This window comes from Asterias rubens, chromosome 19 (genome assembly GCF_902459465.1).
Source record: "Asterias rubens chromosome 19, eAstRub1.3, whole genome shotgun sequence".
Classification (NCBI taxonomy): domain Eukaryota; kingdom Metazoa; phylum Echinodermata; class Asteroidea; order Forcipulatida; family Asteriidae; genus Asterias; species Asterias rubens.
This window is the reverse complement of record NC_047080.1, coordinates 784,041-807,029: the sequence shown is the minus strand read 5'-3', so window position 1 is coordinate 807,029 and position 22,989 is coordinate 784,041. Positions and strand designations below refer to the sequence as shown.

Genomic DNA, 22,989 nt, shown 5'->3' with positions numbered 1-22,989 from the left:
TCAATTATCGATAAAGGATGGTTTTTGCTGATAGTGGTGGTTATGTGTGTGGAACCAGGAATTGGGGGGGGGGAGGGGGCAGGAATAGGGGGTGGGGTGAAACGAAATTTAAGTCATTATTTTCGGGGGAGGGTTTAAAGTTTCTCAATTCAAATAGTCTACTTTACTGCCCATTAACATTTTCAGTTGAAAGGTCTTTTCACCAGCATGAAAATAACAATTTAAGGGCAGCAATAAAGTAAGTGTGGGATTGTGATGAATAGAAGACACATATCTTAAATACATGCCCTCTCCCCTCCCCCTCCCCCTTAAACACCCAACAAACAAACACACAAACAAATAAAACAAACTAATTAACCTTAGCAAAGCCAGGCTGCACTTTGTTTTGATAATACTCCTATCAACATTCAATTAATCAAACAATTAAATGGAATACATAATAAGACAAAATGCAGTAAAAATCACTTGTTTTTCTTCATTTATTTTCAACCAGTGCCACAAATATCGCATTATTATTAAGTACCTGGACCTAGAAGTAGCCCTTACAACTGAATGATTTCACCGTCATTTCATGCAGGCGTCAAAATTAAAATTACCATTTACTTTTTGGGATGAATATTTAAAGACACTGTACACGTTTGGTAATTCTCAAAGACCAGTGTTCTCACTTGGTGTATCCCATCATCAGCATAAAACAACAAGCCTGTGACAATTGGGGCTTAATTGGTCATCGAAGTTGCAAGAAAATGATGAAAGAAAAACACCCTTGTTGGACGAATTTGTGTGCTTTCAGATAGGAATAAAAGACTTCTAGCTAGAAGTCTTTTATTATTTGAGTGAGAATTTACCTATTTCTCAAAAACTACATTACTTCAGAGGGAGTCATTTCCCACAATGTTTTTTATTATCAACATCTCTCCAATGCTCGTTACCAAGTTAGTTTTTAAGTTAATATTTGTTTTGAGTAATTACCAAATGTGTACCTTCCCTTTAAAATTGTTTACTCTAAATATAGTTTTTGTATCTATAGTCGATGCAACCATTTCTTTTATGTTCATTGGCTGCATTATGGAATTTAAGCATACAAAGAACCAGTCTATTTTCTATCTAGTCCACTTTGGTTTTTGTTAACTTATTAAAGGAAATAAAAAGTTGGCTGTATTGTAATACGGCCATTAAATTACACATCACAATTCACCACATAACAGCCTTTAGCAATTATCCACCAATCCACATTTGCTCTTAAACACAAAAAATATTAAATTGTTCAACATTATCTGCAAAACAGTTTTCGGAATAAAATATACATGACAAGGATTGTTGTTTTCGTTGTACAAATATCGTTGTTCTTCAAACACATTTAACATTTTACACTAGCCATTTTCAGACAACAGCAATGTAGCAAGGGTCCTTTGTTTATTTTTTTATTTTGGTCGAGTTTGAAATCTTTAAAAACTGTACAGCAAAGGACAGCAAATTTGAGATATCACAGGGACCTCGGACAGTCCGACCTTTGCTGTCCTTCGACAAAGAGTTAAATTTATAAACTTTCAAAACCATGCTGAAATTAAAGCAAGGGACTCCTGTTTAAATGCAGTCGTGTGAAAAGGGCTTTGGTAGGACATCACAAATGCACTTTTGTAATCTATAAACAATAAACATTCATACGTGTACACTGACCAAGCTACATTGGCTAAAAATGTGGTGGAGCACAAAAAGACAAAGGGGGAATCCCCCGACCCTACTTTGGGATTTCTAGAGATACCTGAAAGATTATATGTTTCAATAAGTCTGTCTCCATCAATGTTGAAATCTTGACAATTCTGAGGCAAGAATTCTAACTCAATGCTGGCAATCCCCAATGCAATCCTTGCCACTCACTGCTGGCAATCCCCAATGCAATCCTTGCCACTCACTGGCTTGGTAATTTATACTACTTGAAAATGTGTATACACTTTTATGTTTCTATTTTCTCAGTCAATGTTTTATGTTTTGGATTGTTTTTTTTTTAATTGACTCCTCATGTTTTCCCAGTGTACAGTGGAATAAAAAGAAATCAAATTAAATAAAAGAGACTTTTTAATACAAAAACTTGAAGTGTTTTTCAGTTTTCTACTTCACTACAAAGGGAGAAACAAATTCTGAGAAAACCGGCTGATACTAAAGTTGCATGCGAGATTAATTCTTGAAGCGGTAAAATTTTCCTAAACACAAACAAAGAAATACTGAAAGAAATGTCTTCACTATTAAAGGAAAAATTTGACTAAAGGAAATAAAACAGAAACTGGTGGGATCCTAGGAAAGTGTCATAAAATAGAAAATATGATGACAACCAATACACTCAGACATTCAATCATTTTCGACAACCAATGTACGCTACAGATATTACAAATAAACATTAATGCTAAACTTAGATACAAAGCAAAAATGAGTCATTTTCAGAGAATCAGTATCATACTTAAAGCCATTTTGGGCCATAAGAAATGAAACTTTAAAAAAAATAAGCAATATGTTAGTCTCTTGTTTCTTGGATACCCAGTTAAATTTTTCATTGAAATGAACAACCTAGACACAATCTTAGTTGATTTTTTTATAGCAAGTTTGAACGACCGTGTCATTTCGTGTTTCAATGTGCAGAAATTATGATCCAATAAAGGAACAAGTTTTATTTTTATGAACAAAATTGAAAACCAACTTACTCTTACAGGAATAAAAAATAAATGCACGCAAATGACGGGTGTTATTTTGAAATCTAAAACTTTATAAGATAGAAAATAAAATAATTTTTCACTGGCAAAAAACAAAACAAAAATTCTCACTCAAAATAAGCAATTAGAATCATCAGAGAGACTCCTGCTAACAGACCGAAGATCTCTGCTATAGACTGCTTGATGTTGTTGTGTTGAAGCAACTCAGGTATGACCGAGACGGTTGCTATGTAAATGAAGCCACCGGCTGTAACCGGTAAGATCCAGCTGGGGGCGGTTTCATCCCCTCCTTCGGCCAACAGGGCTGTGACACAACCAGCGAGAGCTCCAACTGCTGTAACAAGCTGGAGATACATTGCCTGTAAATACAAAGTGACAAATAAACACCACATTAAATTATTGACTGCTTTGCAAGGTGAATCATAATCAATTGTTATTTATTTTTTTAACATAATTTTTACTTCATTCTAGTTAACTAAGAGCTGCTGTTGTATGTACTGTTTTGTTCGTCCATTTGTCTTGTCTCTGTTTGTCTGTTTGTCTTGTTTATGTTTGTATGTTTGTCTTATCTGTCTTTGTCCATTTGTCTTGTCTTTGATTTTCTGTTTGTCTTGTTTCCGACTAGCCACAGGCTTATTACTACACGCCTCCACTCAAAACAGCCTCCATACTATCTCCGTTTGTCCATTTGTCTTCTCTGTTTGTCTGTTTGTCTTTTCTATGTAGTCTTGTCTCTGTTTGTATGTTTGTCTTATCTGTTATTGTCCATTTGTCTTGTCTTTGATTTTCTGTTTGTCTTGTTTCTGACTAGCCAGTCTCCAATCAAAACAGCCTCCATACTGTCTCTATTTGTCCATTTGTCTTCTCTCTGTTTGATCCTGGAGAATTATTCCAGGGAAAACCCAATGCAATCAGATAGAGACTACAATTCTAATCCACATAGTGCCCACCGGTGGAATTCAAACCAAGGTCCAAGAATGAAAGGCAAGGAAAAATACAAATCGGCCTCCCCGACCATCTGTTCAGAACAACTCATGCATTTACTACCCACCAAATAAGTTGGATTTGAAATATGGCAGAACTGAGAAAGGTGTTCGGTAACACCATGTAAAAATCTCCTTTGAGTTGTGTTGGTTCTGGAAAAGTTGTGGAAAAGTCTTTCACCACCGGTTCTTTTCAGAACCAATACCATCCAAGAGAGATTTTCACATGGTGTTACTGCAAACCTCTTTAAGGTAGCCCTTAGCCACCAATTGTCCGACTTATTACTGAACCCACCTTTCTCTTGCTGCAACCAGATTGCACAAGAACCAATACCATCCAAGAGAGATTTTCACATGGTGTTACTGCAAACCTCTTTAAGGTAGCCCTTAGCCACCAATTGTCCGACTTATTACTGAACCCACCTTTCTCTTGCTGCAACCAGATTGCACAAGAACCAATACCATCCAAGAGAGATTTTCACATGGTGTTACTGCAAACCTCTTTAAGGTAGCCCTTAGCCACCAATTGTCCGACTTATTACTGAACCCACCTTTCTCTTGCTGCAACCAGATTGCACAAGAACCAATACCATCCAAGAGAGATTTTCACATGGTGTTACTGCAAACCTCTTTAAGGTAGCCCTTAGCCCCCAATTGTCCGACTTATTACTGAACCCACCTTTCTCTTGCTGCAACCAGATTGCACAAGAACCAATACCATCCAAGAGAGATTTTCACATGGTGTTACTGCAAACCTCTTTAAGGTAGCCCTTAGCCACCAATTGTCCGACTTATTAGTGAACCCACCTTTCTCTTGCTGCAACCAGATTGCACAAGAACCAATACCATCCAAGAGAGATTTTCACATGGTGTTACTGCAAACCTCTTTAAGGTAGCCCTTAGCCACCAATTGTCCGACTTATTAGTGAACCCACCTTTCTCTTGCTGCAACCAGATTGCACAAGAATTGCAAAGTCTCCAATCTCATGCGGGACCTCATGTAACAGTATGGTGATAGTTGTGACGATTCCGACATTACGACTAACGAGGAACGATGCTCCAATTGCTAAACCATCGGTGAAGTTGTGTGTGCAGTCTGCTGCTAGGTTCAAGTAGCCGGCAACTTTGATTCCTTCATCTGTAAAAGGAAATATTAAGTTCTGAATAATGAATTACCGTTATAAAGAAGTAATTCCTTTTTTTAAAGGGCATTGGATTACACTTCAAAGATAAAAATTTTAAAATTCCAGACCGGCAGTCATTATCAAAAATGTTTTTAAAAGATTTTTTTTTTTTTTACATTCTTATATTATCTTAACTCTGAACAAAACAAATTATGCGTTTTTATGGGTGGATAACGGGTACTTTGCACAATGTTAAGTACCTACTACAAGTTGCTGGCAGTTTATGGAGTCACACCTAAATAATTTAATTTATACAATTTAACATTTTACAGGCCAACTAATTACTATGAATCATGATACACAGATTAGGTGTATAGTGTACGGCTGTGTTCCCATTACAGGTTATCAATTACAGTTCAGGCCCCTATCAGTTTTAGAATGCTTTTAAAAAAAAAAGTAGGTTAGTTTTCTGATATCGTCAAAATACTCATTTTTATTTTGAATGTGAGACAAAAATCATAGGACTTGTTTTAGGTCAAACATTTTGCAGTAGTTCTCTGAGCTCAATGGATCAAAATGTTCCCAGGTACAGTAGGCCTGTAGCATTTGCAGTGATCAAAAATAAATTAATTTGAGAATCCATCTATTTATGTACAAGGCCAAATAATTATTGTAAGACATGGTAGGATAAAACTATAATTGGAAGTCAACTGATGTGTTGTTTGTTAGCGAGCAATCAATGCTCTGCATGTTCACTGATTCAGCGATTATGTTAATTAGGCTCGATGCATTTTGGTAACAGATGGTAAATTTCCTATACAGTCTTTTTTTAGAAATTGATATTGAATGATTTATATGCTATAGTGTGTAGAATCGGTATGATGTTTTGTTGTTTTTTCGTTCTAAAGAAAAATTTCTGTTTCATTTAAAACTTCACAATCACAATTAACAGACTATGGCAAGTTTCTACATTTAAAACTTTAAATTCTACCACAACATTTTAACGTTTTGTTTCAATGTCTGCTAGTGCTAGCATTCTATAGCCAACTACTCAAAATTAATTTAATTTTGATTTCACATCAACATCTTTTGAAAGTGATTATTTTTACTCTCACTCTCAAGTCAAGGGTCAAGAACTTAAAATTCATGTCAACAATTATAGGTGCACAGTTCTTCATTGGTAAATATAGTCAAGGTAAGATATTGGCCAAAAGTTAAGAAGTCAACAGTTTGCACTTTGCATTAGGGCACTTTCTATGTTTGTCGATGGGGCATCAAGGCAAAGACCAGGGCAACATGGGCCATGGCCTCCGTGCCCTCTTTTTATGTAGTTCCAGGCCTGATGTAAGATGGCACATGATGGCCTGGCACTTTGTTCTGAGCAGTACAATTTTTCTCATGTATTAACACAATGTATGGGAAATGTAAACTTCTAAAATGAAACACGCAGCTACTCAAACATTTCACAATTTCAATGCAATAACCAAGCAGGAGTATGGAGACAATACCAACTTTCACTGTAATTTTACGATTATGTTCTAAAAACTTCTATCTTGTTCAAGGTGCAGGATTGGCATAACACTCTTTGCAGTATTCAGATTTCAGCTCAGCATTTAATTTAAGCTTTAACAAACTCCAGCTAGACAGTTGCCGTGTGAAGTTTGAGCACGGAGTTGCAGACAGGAACGTGTGTTAGAAATGAACAAATCTGCCCCTTGAACAAGATGTTGCATAAACTGTGATGATTGTGTTGCGTCCATTTGAAACATGAAGTATCAGCTAGCCTGCAACTGTGTGTCCTAGAAGTTCTAGAACTATGAGGTTCGTTCCACTATTGTCTCAAGACAATAGCCGAACGAACCATAGTCCTAGGTAGGAGTAGCAACTGTGAACCCAAAAAACTTTCAATTTTACATGAAAGAAAGTTGTTCTTTCTTTCAAGCTGGGCATCATCATTACCCTTTTCTGAGTCATCTGATGCCTCATCGCCATTCTTTTTTGTTCCATTTCCGCTGTTCGTCTTTTTTCTCCTCCTTGCTCCGCCTTCTTTTGCTGTCTTTCCGCTTCCATTGACAACACTTGATTCTTTTGGCTCGGCAACCACACCGCCATGGGAGTGGGTGTGGCCAGCCCCTCCTTTGAGATAACGAACGGTTTTCTCAACAACCAGGAAAATAACGATACCGGTAAGAACCCATAAACCAACCATCATGTCATGTGTGTGGTCATGATGGTGATGATGGTCATCGTGGACGTGGTGATGTTCATCCTCATGGTGATGGTGATGCCCCTCGCCATCATCTCCATGGTGATGATGTGGTGAGACGGCATGAGGAATAAGATGCAAGAAAGCGTCACCCAGTAACCCTCCGGAGGCAAAACTGAGCAACACCTTCAAGAGTGCCTCTTGCCCTTCACGGTCCTTGTCCAAAGGAATGACAAATAAAATCAAGAATGGTGCTGCGCTGATCAGAAGAGTTGCTCCGATTGCATCTCCCCATTTCTGCATAGAGCTGGATTTGAGTGGAGGTGCACCCGTGTCATGGCTGTGAATTCCTTCATGAGACTGCACCTTTTCTCCGTGGACATGTTCGCCGGATCCATGGGCTGAAATCTCCGTGGAAAAGGAGTAAATCAGGACGCAGAGACACACAAAAGTCAGCCTGGATTTAGCTACAGACATGGCCATTTTGACTACCGAGCGCTTGAACACACATACACCTATTCAATGGGCATCCAATCAATTTTATAATAACGTGGCACACACACTTCCTCCCATGCAATTTTCGTATCGTACATCAGCGTGTGCACAACAACCATGACATAAATTTATATCAGAAAGCATACGTCAGAGTCCACCGAGTGCAATTGGCTACTAATCGCCGATAGAGGGCGCTATTGATTGAAACCAAGCGAGATTCTGTTATGGGGGCGGGACTATTGTTGTTACATCCAAATTTTATTTCCGACTCTAAATTAGACAAATATATTTATGGAGAAATGACAGAGACGCAAGAAGCCAGCATCAAGTCACAATGACATTTATTTCAAACAAATGATATAGATATTGTCACTTTGCAACATTCACTTTTTTTTTAAGGACATACACTGTATATAATTATGATGAATAAGTAATCATACACACAGATTAAAGATTGACTGTTGAATAACTGGGGTTTTTCTCAAGAAGTTCTATTTGCAATAGGGAAGTTTTAACTCCAAAGTAAAACTTACCTAATTCAATTGTACCAGAAAGATATTTCAAGAGTTTTTTTTAAAGATCGTAGCCCATGGTATCTTTTGAAAACATGTTACTTCGATCAACTTTAAGAAATGCCAAGCTCCACATGTTGGTAATTGTTTATATAATGATAACCAATGAACTTGTAAACAAAAATATTAAACTTACAGGTAAATATAATGACGCATAACAAATGATTGCACAAAAGATAAGTGTTTTTATATCCCATAAAAATAACTTGATTTCCTGCCTTAGATAGGGCTTATGAGAGTGTAAATAATTATATTCCTGGTTTAAAAGAAGGCGCGCTATTTTAGCCCTTGGGAAAAAGGTAGGATATTGAATGGTCAAAGAGTAAGAGGGTTGAAACAGCATAAAGAGTATAGCAGCATGTTTCAGAGGATGGTGTTGCCTGTAGTGCTTAACTTTCACTAACATCCTGGGCCCAACTTCATAAAGCCTGTAAGCACAAAAATTTGATTAGCATGAAATTTCTTCCTTGATAAAAACAGGATTACCAACCAAATTTCCACGTGATTGACAGGATAAGCAAGCAGCTGAATACCACAAACAAGCAATATGCAACAAATGGAAATTTGGTTGGTAATCCTGTTTTTATCGAGGAAGAAATTTCTGGCTAAGCAAATTTGTGTGCTTACAGGCTTTATGAAATTGGGCCCTGATTGGGGCAATACTAAACATAATATGAATCAGAAAATGTGGTTTGAAAAAATTCTTAAACAGTTACACATATTATAAGTTTAAGAAACCAAGTTCTCACACAAGCGCGAGTGGACTTCTTAAAACTACAACACTTCTGCATCACATATACATGTATATATCAAACACAGCAGCTATTATTTTCTGCATTCCACAAAAAAAGTCAGGTTTCTCTTTAGTATGAAGATATTTTGTATTACTTAATGCTATTGATAAGGTTAGGAGCAGGACAACATTGAATGGTGCCAGCAAGATAAAGGTCTATTAATGCATAAGATGAAATTAAAAATACTGTAATGTTTTTAACTAAAAAAAATTGTTTGTAAATCAACAAATTAAAAGTATATGATGGAAGTTTTGCATTGAAACTCTATGTTACCGTTTCTTAAATTCAGATACAAGTTAATATAGCATTGTGCTTTACAATCTAATTTAGATTATTCTTAGAAGAATGGAATTAATTATGATTGGTGCATTGAAATTTGCTTCATATCTTATTTACATAGTGCATGAACACCTCAATAAAGTTGGTTTATTTTTATCAAGTCTTTTACAAGCACAACAGCCATGAAAAGCCACATTTAACAACTTCCTTGTTTTACTAGTTGCATCCCTTTTATAATCCTACTCAAGGGAAATGTATTCGAGGGGAAATGTATTCAATTTTAACCCTTCCCTTTGCTGTGCCATTTATTTGACTACAGGAGTTGATAGTTAGACAGTGGTTAGTGTGGTGAAGTGTGTACTGAACTATTGGCTGTCATTGGCTTTAAAGGCAACATTGCATAATTGGCAATCCTCCCGGTGTGGCGGTTTCAGCTTTCCGCCGTGTTCAGTTTTCCAAATGACCAAATACGGTAACATTACGTCATGCGACGCCTGCAACAGCAAGCGCAAGTAGTCAATTCTTAGTGCCGTACTAAGTCACGGAAAACTGAACACGGCAGAAGACTGAAACCGCTGCACACCTGAAAAGCCGCAAGTGAAGCCATTACTTCTACATACAACATTCATTGTACATGGAAGATGAATCAAGGACTCAATGGAACAACAATGTAATACAAGGGCGACCCACATGGAAGATTTTAGGATCGCTACAGGCATGGAGTTACATGAAGGCCAGAAAAGCCATGGCCTTGGTGCCCTTCAAAAAGTTCCCATATACTTTAAAGGCACTGGACACTATTGGTAATATTACTCAAAATAATTATTAGCATAAAACCTTTCTTGATTACGAGCAATGGAGAGCTGTTGATAGTATAACACATTGTGAGAAATGGCTTCCTCTGAAGTAACATAGTTTCAGAGAAAGAAGTAATTTCCCACTAAAATATTTGAATCTGATTTCGAGACCTCAGAATTAGATTTTGAGGTCTCGAAATCAAGCATCTGAAAGCACACAACTTTGTGTGACAAGGGTGTTGTTTCCATTATTATTTTGTAACTTTGACGACCAATTGAGTTTAAATTTTCACAGGTTTGTTATTTAGTGCATGATGAGATTCACCAAGTTAGAAGATGGGTCTTTGACATTTACCAATGGTGTCCAGTGTCTGTAAGTGAACAGAACAAAGGAAAGTCCACAAAGGGTATGCAACATAAAGCTGTGTGTGTTGCTAGGTGTCCACTGCCTTTAAGACCATTGTGCATTACCCAAAATGAATAACTGACTATTTATATTTGCTTAAGTCTGCTTCTTCAATACTGGCTTCCATGTGTAGTATAGACGCTAAGCCGTGATGGAACACTCTTGGTTCTACACTGTCCACAACAGCCCCTGGAGGTGAAGCCGAGGTTCCCTCAGATGCCTCCTCCTCCTGTATGTCCTCTTCCCCTCCCTCGACTTGCGACTGAGTCAAGTTCGTAAACTGGCTGCCCGACGAGTCGAGATCCGGGCAGGATTGGCTGGCAGCTCTCCTGCCGATTTCAACCGGGGGGTTTAAAGAGATCTTGCTGGAGGGGGAGAAAGAGCTGTGCCTTGTGGACAAGCGAGGGCTCTGCTGGACTCGCTGGAAGGGGGACGTATCGCTGAATACTAAAGGCGGACTGTTGATGTGAAGACGGCTACCTGAATCGTGCCGCTCAAAACCTGCCCTCTCTGTTGGTTTAGGGACAAGGATAGCTTCTGCAGGTTCTTTTTTAGTAGGTTTGTTCAAATCAACCTCTCCACTTAGATTCTCCCACTCACTCATGGGGCTAGAGCGAGGGGTTGAATGGGACCCGGATAGATGACTAGGGGTGAGATGATCATCCTTTGATCCCTTCACAGACAGAGACGTCTGTGAGAAGTCGCTTTCAGTTTTAACGACGAGATGAGCGTCCACATCTACTGGTCTCACTGGGTACGTTTCGTCCTGAGACTGACTCCGGTCAAGAGTTCTTGGAGATGAGGTTTGGATTGAATACATTCCAGATGAAGATGTTCCTCCTGAATCTGAACTCTCCATTCTCTCCATCTTCTGATCAGCAGCGCCGCTCGATGGACCAGAATGACGACGGGAGATGCCTTGGGGCGACACAAGATGATGACGTCTTTTGAAGTGACCAGTCTCCTTCTCTCTCTCCCTCAAGCTCTTGGTGAGTTTCAGGATGTGAGCCTCAAGACATTGGTTGATTTTCTTGAGGGCGTTGTACTTGGCATCCATCGACTGCAAAACAAAAAAATCCAAAATCAATCCAACATTATTTTTTTCTTCAAGATCTCTTTTTTGAAAGACAAGTCTATTAACTCTTCAAAACATGTATAGTCAAGGAGCTGGCCTGGAGTTGCACAGGCCTTTGTTGCCCTTGGTCTTGGCCTTCATGTCTCATCAAAAGACTAAGACTTTGAGATTTTCCAATGAAAGTGCCTTTTGCCAAACGAAAATAGCTTAGCCGTCTCAAAGATGAAACTCCGGGCCTAAAGGCGGTTCGAATGCAACAATAAGATGCTTATTAGATGAGGTTATTCCCTCAGCTCAAAGCTCCAATCAAATCTATGTGTTTATCAAAATAACATTTGACCCTCAAGGTCAAACAAAAGTGTCACTCCTACCTCCATTTTACCCTTGTTGAGGCTTTTTACGTTTTCCAAAAAACGTTTCTGCTCAGCCATTGCAACGTCCTGAAAGATGAAGAAAAAAAAAATGTAAAGCCCCAAATATAATATTGGTTGACAAACATATGAGCTTTCAAACAGTTGTCACACAGTCAAGGATTAATTAAGGAGAAATAATCCCAATAAATCATCCAAACTATCAAGATCAATAAATAAGACAAGTGTCTACAAACCTTTAGTGTAAGTGATGCCTCCATTTCTCCAATTCGAGCTTTGGCAGCTTCCGTCTGAACATTCTTTCTTTTTAACGACTCTTGAGAAACTGAAAAATGTCAAACAAAAAAGTACACAAAACGCCTGATAAATACAAACTGAATCATCAAAAATGTTGCCACATACACACTGAGAAATGTTTGGCCTTTTCTAAAAAAGAAATTGGCACAACATTAAAAAAAATATCATGCTCTGGTATCATGAAAATAGTTGCCAAAATAGTTGCCAAATAAATTGAGAAACATTTAGCCTTTTCTGGACAATGGTGTTACCACAAACCTTTCTACCATGCAAAGTTTTCAAACTTAAGACAAACTTGTTGGGGTTGATTCTTTCTTTCAACGATTTCTTTCTTAATTTCTCATTTACCAGCGAGGTCTTTTTTCAGTGTGGTCCATCTCATCTCAGTCTCTTCTGTCTTATGATCATTCCTTCGCGCTTCCTCCACCTTCTCTTGATACTTTGTGTTTGTCTCACCCATCAGTAATAGCTCCCTGTTCAGTCGAGCAATCTGGGGAGTAAGTGAGGAGAAAAGAACGGCATTATGTCTTGAACTCCACCGATTACTTTATTTAAAGACACCGGACACTATTGGTAATTGTCCAAGACCAGTCTTCTCACTTAGTGTATCTCAACATTATGCATTATATAACAAACCTGTGAAAACTTGAGCTCAATTGGCCGTCAAAAATGTGAGATAATAATGAAAGAAAAACCACCCTTGTCACCAAAGTTGTGTGCTTTCAGATGCTTGATTTCGTGACCTCAAAATCAAATTCTGAGGTCTCGAAATTAAATTCATAGAAAATTACTTCTTTCTCGAAAACTACAATACTTCAGAGGGAGCCATTTCTCACAATGTTTTATACTATCAACAGCTCCCCATTACTTGTTACCAAGTAAGGTTTTATGCTAGTATTTATGTTGAGTAATTACCAATAGTGTCCACTGCCTTTACCCAATGCTTGATTGAAACCCTGTAAGGAAAGCGCAAATCTTCTAAATAACAGACAAAGCCTAAAGGCCCATGTCACACAGGGCCATTTACAGGCAACCAGTTCCAGGCAATCTCTAAGAAGAAAATACATTCATATTTTAATGTACACATATTTTTCTTTGGGATCGTAAGAAACTGTTTGACAAATTATTAATTGGCTTCCAAAGTTGTTATTTTTTATTTTTGTTTTCTGAATTGGGTGTGACTGTACAGAGAATGAGTGGTCCCGTAGAATGCACTGTTGCCAGTAAAAGTTGTCTCGTGTGACGAGGTTGAATGACAAAGGCCAAGCACAAGCCCAATAAAGACCAAGCTGTGGTTTTATAAAGGACCTATGGACGTCTTGATGCAAGAGTTGCTAGGCAAATGTCATAGGTCAGGTACCTCATCTTTTAGGTGTCTGTTGGTTGCTACATCCGCCCTAGCGTTGTCCAATTCCTGTTGCACTGTGAACAATTTAGCATTAGCCGCCTGTAACTCCTGAAAAAATCCAAATTCAAATTCAAATTCTCAAATACATACTGTAAAACACTACAATCTTATATAGGGCACAGATCTAGCTAAGAGATACTCACGGGTTGAATTTTGACCAAAAAAAACATTTTTAGACAGGCTTAAAAAAACAAAAAATTAAAAGGATGCTGAGTGCATTCAGCAGACAATGCCAGAAACACAGAGGCTTGGGGATAAGTGTTACTTGGTTCTGTTACGTGCATTAAACAACACATGTGTACGGAACCTACAGCTTTGCATCCCATCTGAATGACAAAGAAATAATGTTTAAGTGTCAAGACCGGGACTCAAACCCACACTCTGCTGATCAGAAACATCAGAGCTTGAGTCTAGTGCTAATAACCTTCATATATCGAGGTTAGAGTTCAAAGTTGAAGCATTCTTGTTTACCTTTGCTTCTTTATCGACTTCCTGTTTGTGATGAACCAGAAGCTTTTGAAGTTCCTCATTTGCATCTCTCATGTGCTCATTCTCACCTTGCAATTTCCTGAAAATAAAAGTTGTAGGTAATAAGAGAAACACCAACAACATACAAATATGTTTTCATACAAATACTTATAAAAGTTATAGTTACAAACATTTCTTCTTTTTTTTAGCCCAAAAAATTCCATAATCAACAATGCAAGTCTCATGCGTATCGAAAGCAAGAAAACAACTTGAACGAAAACTGTAGTGGAGCACCAGTTATTAACGATATAAAAAAATTCATGATACTAAACTGGTAACCCGAAACTACTTAGCAGGTTCTTCCCATGCTTAGCAGCATTAAAACATAGCTGATGAGTATTCTTACTTCATTAATGCATTATGCGTCTGGTCCTTGGTGCCATTAGCTTCACTAAGTTGTTTATTCTCTTCTCGGAGTAACTTGAAGGCCGCTCTGACTTGATTCACTTCTACTTCTAGGAGTTGGCGTTGCTCCAACATTGCTGCATTGGATTCTTCAAGAGCTTTGGCCTGCAATGAACAACACTTGATCAATGTCCCTGAACAATACAACCAATGTCCCCGTGTGTATAATGGCATTGACATCATCACGCCGCCATCTTATAATCATGATGCAACAATTTAAAAAAACATGCAATGAAAATCTGTGCACGCTTGGCGCACATGATGGGCCAATGAGCAACCTTCTTTTGACCTCTAGCCGAAGCACCCTATTCAAATGACATTATGTGCATAAGGTTTATTCCAACTGGAAAGTCTTTAGCTACAGACCTTCCTGAATCTGCTATTATCATCTAGACTAAGGTACTTGAAGTTGACAAAACAGTTCCTGAGACGAATGTCAACTTCCAATACCTTGGGAGATAATATCAGATGCCTGTTATAAAGAGGTAATTTTACCAGTCCCAGCGATATCGGTACAAGGAGATGGGACTGTACCTTATGTGTCTTGCCAAGGAGGCGCCTATTCCTCTCTGCATGAACCTCCCTCTTGTGTCTCTCATACAGAAGCTGATTGTGAAGTAACTGCAGCTGGCCCTTCAGTAGTTTGATTTCATCCGCTGGTGGAGATCCTCCAAAATGAGTCCAATCCACTGCCCCTTGGCTGACGAGAGACAATCTGCAAATAATAATAATAATAATAATTGTGGCTTCTTATATAGCGCCCATGTCCGTCACTCAGTGACACTCCTGGCGCTGTAACAATCAGTATTTCCTGCAAGGAAGGAAGGTTTAATTGAAAAATTGTTGTTCATCGATAAAATAAGTTAATATTTCCAAAGCACTCCACTTATCACCCATTGTACCTAATGCTTGTATGGTTTAACATTATATATATATATTGTGATATTTGGAAATAAACATGAGAAAGCAAACCCCGTAAAAACCTTGTATTGTCCGACATGCATAACTACTTGGGACACTTTCACACTGAGTTAAAGAGGGCGCTTTTAGTTGATTGCAAGAAGCGTTCAAATTTCCCGCCTAAATTTAAGTTATAAGTTCAAATATTTGGCTCATGGAAGTTTGAACCTTAAGTGCGCACATTCAAAATTTGAGTGAGGAGCTACTTGGCTTGAAAACAGTGTGGGGTCGATTTCACAAAGAGTTAGGACTGGTCCTAACTTAGGACTAGTCCAAGGAGAGATGTTAAAAACGTATGGCTAGTCCCAAGTCAGGACGAGTAACTGGTCCTAACTTGAGATAAGACTAGCCTTAACTCTTTGTGAAATCCAGCCCAGGGTCCTGGCATGTGGAATGACCTTTGAAGGTTCTTACCCAGTAAGTTGATCCTCATGAGTCATATTCCCCATCTGTAGATGACGATCCAGAAGCTGACTTGGTGAATACAACGAATGTAGCGGAACTTTACCGATACTGTCTATAGGTGTACTCCCTACTGGCAGCGAGTCAACTCTAGACATAGGTGGCGGGGTAGAATACAACCCACTACCCGTGCTGTTCGCGCTTGAGACAACCGGGGAGTGATCTCTCGATGAGGTCCCAGCGGGGGATAAATTCTGCAACGTCGGAACGATCAGATTGAAGAGATGCATGTAAGGCATTTGTGGTGGTGCTTGTTGGTTGTAGGACGGCCCAGGGGTGCTGAAAGTATCTGATGTGGTACTTTGTGTCCCGTATCGAGTTATCGGTGACTCCAAACTATCCATTGATTGATCAATAATCGGGACAAACCCTTGTGGTGTTATGGTATGCTCAACGCTGGCATCCTTTCCTTTCCGGACGCCGAAGAGATCCGCTGAGATGTTCTTCGTCGCCTTGTTACCGAAACTACTGGTTCTTAAACGGGTTTCACTCTCGGATGATTTTATCAACGTACTACGGTGTGCTGCACTCGGATCACTTTGCGTTCTGACTGTCTCTTGGCGACTTGTTCCATTCGCTCGAGGAGTTGTTTCAACATCCTTAGAGTGAACTTTCATCAAATACGCTGATGACATTGTCATGGAAGGCGTAGTCAGGTCCGTCTTCAGAGGGAGTCGGTCTGAAGTTGTTGTTTTGGTTTGGGTAGTTGTAATACATGAGTTTACAGAAGTTTCCAGATCCTGTGGAGTGTAAGGACTACCAATGAAAGACGACACCTCTTCATTCATTGCATCATCTGGAAGTTTACAAATAACAAACAAATGCAAAACATTACACGAGTTGTGGTGGTTCTGACCGAAAAACATAACTCAAAAAGACATTTAAATGTACATGTGTCACTTGATTGTAGGCCCACAGTGCAAAGTTTCAAATCCTACCAAGCATTCTCTTGTTTACTTACCATCACGTGGTCTCTGCTCCTCATGAGAAAGATCCTTAATGACTTCGGGAAGGTCTCTCAAGGAGACAGAGCTCTCCGTCCTTTCTTTCCTTGCCTCACTTTCTTCAGTAACAGGAGCAGCTTGAGGAGGCTCTTTGGTTGAAAACGATGCTGTGCCGTTAGTCGCAAGAGCCTCTGCATCATCCCACACAAATCTCCTCTGCTTGGTGATCTCTTGAGAGTATGCCTTGCCACCCATGAGAGGTTTCTGAGGGGTGCACGGCAAGGATTTGGACTCATAGCCTGGCGTCACTGGTGCAGAGACGGTCCGAGACAACGACATTGCAGAGTGAGTTGTGATTGGCGGGAGCTTCCCACGTCCGGCTCTCCCGCCAGATCCCTTTCCGGCACGGCTGTGAACACTGCCCTCGCTCATGCTGGACATACGACTGCTGAGATGGAGAGCTGCGTTGGGATGAGGGGAATCGTGCGGTGTTGACTGAGGCGTCGGTGTCTCTTGGAGAGGGGTCGTATAATGCATCTGGACTGATGATGTCAGACTGACATCCAGTTGACTGCCCAATGGGGAGGGAGGATGGGAGGAAGGTGGTGTGCTCAGTCCGCACACCATGGACGGGCTGAACATCGATATAATACCCCCCTCTTGTGACGAAACCAGGCTGTGCGTATCGGGGTCTGTTTTCTTAGAGTCACTATCCCACTGTATCAATGGCTTGTGAGACAGCTCAGTACCTTGTTAAGAAAAGCGATTTTCAAATGAGTTGACAGCAACATCAGATTACAAGTGTCTTAACCCTCCTACTATATGACCATTCAATATCATCCAGTCTAGCTTCAATGAGAGAATGGATTCATTTAAAACTTGCTCTTATTGTTTATAAATGCTTGACTGAAATGAACCCTAGATATCCTTCCCATCTACTGTCATATCACACTTCAATTTTGTAAAATCTAATTGTTATGTTCATCTATACAGTACACACATTCACTTGTACCGAGTAGTGCCACCATGCTGTTTCAAATGGGAAGGCAACTGGCTTGGAAATGTTGACAATAAACCTCCATACTCTTACCATGACCATCAACAATGGGGGAAGAAGTTTTCATGCCTTGACCCATGATCCCAGCCGCTATGCCCTTTGACCCTCTCCTCTCAGTGTCAAAACCAACAGGTATCGGGACATAGTTGAAGGAATCGTCTCGAGCAGATTCTGTTGTATCCAATGAAACACGAGCACACTCCATCAGTACATCATGTACCTCCATCTTCCTCCATCTTCAAGAAAAGAACACAAGTATAAAGCATAAACAACCCAATCTTCTTCTAACAGATATTGTTTAATTTTAAGATTACCTGCTTGATCATAAACCATAACCTCAGTCAGGTCAGTTATGCTAGTCAGGTTAGTCAAGTCAATAAGATCAATCAGATTGTCAGATTGGTCAGGTCAGCCAGCCAGGTCGGTCAGGTCGGTCAGGTCGGTCAGGTCAGGCCAGGTCAGGTCAGGTCAGGTCAGGTCAGGAAAGGTCAGGTCAGTTCAGTCAGGTCTGGTTTGATCAGTCAACCAGGTTGGTCAGGGCAGTCAGGGCATTCAATTTGATTTAAACCCACCTTGCATTTTCCGTTTCGGATCTAGCTGTGCCGATAACTAGCAGAGGATGCATACGAACACGCTCCATCATCGGCTACAGATAAAAACATGACCAACAAAATAAAGTTATGACTTGATTTAATACTGGAGTGTTCTATAGCATACATATCTACCAAGTTGACAGATTTTTATAAGAAGGTATTTTTATGAGAACCACCACAGCAGCGCAGCACCTACTAGGGAAGTGTGATTGAAACTTTGGTGCCAACCCCTGTTTCACTTACCAAGACAGCTTTCTTGAATTCCTCATTCTTATTCTGATAATAAGATCTGAGGTACTGGAGGAAGTTCAATGGGTACATGCCGTAGAGTCGATGGAAGAGTGCATACACCGCTACCTGTAAATGGAGCTGGTAAACATCAGGGATACCACCTGTTGAGAAAAAAAGTCCTTAATGAATAACCAGCAATATAAGTAGGATTTGACACTTGTGAAATCAGGCCCTGATTGCAGTGTTGCATCTTTCATTAATAATAATAATAATAATAAGACTTGTAATGCGCACATATCCACCCTGCTGGGTGTTCAAGGCGCAGAAACATTGTAACCTTTCGGACGATTATCACACAGTAGGAGAGTTGAAGTATAATACTTAGGGTCAATTCTTGACCTACCCGGTTTTCTAACATTCCATGAGGCAAGGTGGGAGAATACCCGAAAAATTTCCGGCAGAGAAGGACCAACCAGGCTGGGTATCATGGGTAGCAAGGTGGTTATCGACAGCAAGCCACACATAATCACTGGAACATCGATATCCATCTAGGTAAGAAACCAAAAGACATCATTGCTAGCACAACTATGTTAGTAATAATAATAATAATAATAAATTTGATTTGCATAGCGCCTATTGTCAATTTATCTCTAGGCACTTTACAAATAACTCAGCAAAAAAACCTGTTAAATTATGTACAATTGACACTTTTTGTAACAGATTGGACCCCAAGGACACAAACGAGACGAAGCTAACAAAACCTAACAAGTTAGAATGGACTATTACCTTTAAGCAATTCAGCAGAGACATAAATAGAGGAGCTTGGACGATCTTATGAAGCCAAGATGGCTGCCGTCTCACCACATGACTCAGTAAGGTCAAACTCTGCAATTTGTGGCCCGCCTTCATGTTGTCATTCATTCTGTCCATCAATGGCTGTCAAGAAATGTCATAATATTTATATTAATGTACAGCCATCTAGTTTTTGGTCTCATTTTGAAATGATGTATCGTATTCGCTATGACCTTGTGGACATAAACTGGCAAGGGCTAGACAACTGGCAACCTGACTAGAGGACATGGATCCCGCTTCTACATCCCACACTGCTGCAATCAGGTCTATGTTTCATCGTTCTTTCCTCGCACAATTAGGGACTGGAACTGCTTGAAGATGGACCCTGCCCTCTCACCCTCTCGTTCTTTCCTCGCACAATTAGGAACTAGATCTGCTTGAAGATGGACCCTGCCCTCTCACCCTCTCGTTCTTTCCTCGCACAATTAGGAACTGGATCTGCTTGAAGATGGACCCTGCCCTCTCACCCTCTCGTTCTTTCCTCGCACAATTAGGAACTAGATCTGCTTGAAGATGGACCCTGCCCTCTCACCCTCTCGTTCTTTCCTCGCACAATTAGGAACTAGATCTGCTTGAAGATGGACCCTGCCCTCTCACCCTCTTGTTCTTTCCTCGCACAATTAGGAACTAGATCTGCTTGAAGATGGACCTTGCCCTCTCACCCTCTCGTTCTTTCCTCGCACAATTAGGGACTGGAACTGCTTGAAGATGGACCTTGCGCTCTCACCCTTGCTGGCTGCATTCTTGGATGCACTCAGGGTTTCATTGAGTTAGTCATCTTGCTGGTCAGTTTTGAACCAAACATGGTGTGGTATACCAAGGCCCAGTTTCAAAGAGCTACTTTTTTAGGAAGACATTAGTGTAAAGAATTCTATGCTAAGCAGTAATGAGCAGGATACCAGTCACAAAATGTACATGTGACATTACAGTCTGACTGGTAAACTTATTCTGGTAAGCATACTTTTGTTGAGCTAACTTTCTTATTCGGGGTTTTTCTTCTCAGATTCTGTTGCAAATTACAAAAATTTACTCCTGTTCGGAAAAAAATGTATAAAATTCACAAATGCCACAAGGCATACCTTGTCTAAGGGTTCCCTGACACCAGCAAGAAGGTCCAGTGCATTCTGGGAGTTTGTGAGTATGTAGAAATCCACCAACGCATTGAGAAACCCAGGATCACGTGCTGTAAATCACAAAGCAAAGTTTACACACACAATTATTCTAAAATCTTCCCTCTTGAGTCTTATCGTCTTACCATTCAATAGACCTTTATCATGCTGTCACCATCTTGGTCATGTTCCCTGCTTCCAATTACAGTAATGAATGTTAACATGCATTGTGCAAACGTGGCACCAGACTATTATTCCGTCCGGCCTTAGTTTGGTTACAATAAATTGGAATGGAGTAAAATCAAGATAGCCACACCGTGATAAAGGTCTATATTATCTTCCACATTCATTCATTGGTAGTAAATGATAGACTATGTTAGCCTGCAATCATGTAATGAATGCATCACCAATAACATAGTCAACCGCTCCTACTGTCTGACCACTCAACGGTATCAACTGTGGTGTTCATAAACTATGCCCTCATATATTGAATGTATGTACACAGCCCATAGTCAACCGCTCCTACTGTCTGACCATTCACTACTTCATTCATCTTGAGTATGGTTCAATAACTAGAAACCACAATTGGTGATATTAAATGCTCAGACTGTACAAGGGAGTAAATTACTTCAGTTCAGGGTCAAAAGTACAAACTCGGGGGTGAAATCAGGTAAACCACATTTTTTGTCTTGTCGTTACCCACCTGAGTTAAGATTGTCTTGTATCAGCGCCTTGATTTCTTGGATGACATGAAGATCGTTGGATTCTAGCAATGGGAACAACTCACTTGGGTCGGACATCTGCTGAGCCATGATGTCAGATAATCCAACTATGTCTAACTCCAGCTAGAAAATTTGAAGACTTTCATATTATCAAGTCCAACGTGGCTATAAATGAACCGCATTTTAAGATAGGCAACTTCATCGTAAAACCTGAAAGAAAACAAGAGGCCACAATATTCCAATAAGTATAAAAAGATAAAGGAATTGACAATAATTTGTTTTCAATACTGCGTCCGTGGTGGTGTCTTTTGCTGTCCTGAAGGCATCTGTACATACACTGACATAACGCCAACAAAGGTTAATGCCATTAGTTTTTAGACATTGCATAATTCACACAAGTTATATATTAATAGATTACTATTTATAATCCACACACACCATTCCGTTCTGTGCTGATTAAATTCAGAGATTCCATACCCATGGGACCATTTACTCCTACAACTATTTTGATTTCATTCCGCTATCACTCAGCGACTAAAGCAGAACGAAACCGAAATAACTAGGAGTAGTATAGTATTGGGAGTGTAGGACCATGTGGTCCCAAGATGAAACAAGTTCAGGTACTACCATACTTTTATTACCAAAAAGATATTGACTCATTTAGCCAGGGTGCGTTCGTTTAGCTTCCCTGGGTCGACCCCGGTGTGTGGCGTTTTTTTTTTCCAGGACGAACGTGGGTAAAAATCTGCACACGTTCGTCCTGGGAAAAAAAACCACCACACACTAGGGTCGACCCAGGGAAGCTAAACGAATGCACCCTATATGAACAAATATGGGTCAAGTCTGCTATACAGGTCAGAGGTCAATAATCCGTCTAATGGACTGGGTGTACTGTATAACTTAAGTAGTGTAGTTCAGTTTTACCATGGTTTTAGTGTGGAAAGTAGTCTGGGTGTTTCGTTTGGTGTCAGGTTTCATTTTGCTTAACATTCAAAGGTTTTGTGGAAGGACTTTACTTGTGTCCTATAGGCATTGGTTCAACATAATCAAATGACCCTTACCTTGATGAAATTGAGCTGTACAAAGCAGTCAGTACTCTCTAATGTCAGGGCTATAGGACTCTAGGTAGGAGATCACACTTTGTACACCATCCAAAAAAGGACCACTAACTTTGAAGTGCGCCCTCTTGTGAGCACCATGGAAGGAAATCAACACCCCCGCCCCCCCCCCCCCCCCCCCCAACCCCAAACAACCGCATATAAAGGGATTTGCCGGTTGCATTTTTGGCTTTAGGATAATTTGGCTTGAGAAGCTTTTACCCTGAATTGACCAGTCACAAGTAGATTTGAATCATTACCCATGCAAACTAATTTGTTTGTGTCCTTGCCTACCGCCATCTCTTCGCCGGTATATGCCTCATCCCTTATTTTCTTCCTGCTTGACCCCGGGCCCCATCACCAGTGAAAAGCTCTCTGCCGATCCCCTTTATTAGAAAGTTTCAACAAGTAAAACAAACATATTTATTGTGTTGTTTTATGTCGTGTACATTTTTATAATTTCTTTCACAATAAGAGGTAAATAAAATAGACACAATATCAAACCTTACCATTC

General features: G+C 39.8%; 2 protein-coding genes across 2 annotated transcripts; both read right to left on the bottom strand.

Moving 5' to 3' along the window:
• Positions 1 to 928: 928 nt before the first annotated feature.
• LOC117303177 (protein catecholamines up-like) lies at positions 929 to 7,635 on the bottom strand. The gene is made up of 3 exons (XM_033787303.1): positions 6,775 to 7,635; positions 4,627 to 4,829; positions 929 to 3,067 (listed from the first exon to the last, which is right to left on the bottom strand). The coding sequence occupies exons 1-3, from the start codon at positions 7,502 to 7,504 to the stop codon at positions 2,816 to 2,818; spliced, it is 1,185 nt and encodes a 394-aa protein (XP_033643194.1). The 5' UTR covers positions 7,505 to 7,635; the 3' UTR covers positions 929 to 2,815.
• Positions 7,636 to 10,262: 2,627 nt separating this feature from the next.
• On the bottom strand, positions 10,263 to 22,504 carry LOC117303425 (hamartin-like). The gene is made up of 18 exons (XM_033787616.1): positions 22,440 to 22,504; positions 21,360 to 21,588; positions 20,627 to 20,730; positions 19,482 to 19,631; positions 19,099 to 19,243; positions 18,708 to 18,856; positions 18,444 to 18,517; positions 17,905 to 18,107; positions 16,832 to 17,563; positions 15,823 to 16,666; positions 14,983 to 15,163; positions 14,390 to 14,553; positions 13,987 to 14,083; positions 13,468 to 13,563; positions 12,456 to 12,597; positions 12,047 to 12,135; positions 11,811 to 11,879; positions 10,263 to 11,424 (listed from the first exon to the last, which is right to left on the bottom strand). The coding sequence occupies exons 2-18, from the start codon at positions 21,466 to 21,468 to the stop codon at positions 10,447 to 10,449; spliced, it is 4,326 nt and encodes a 1,441-aa protein (XP_033643507.1). The 5' UTR covers positions 21,469 to 21,588; positions 22,440 to 22,504; the 3' UTR covers positions 10,263 to 10,446.
• Positions 22,505 to 22,989: the final 485 nt, after the last annotated feature.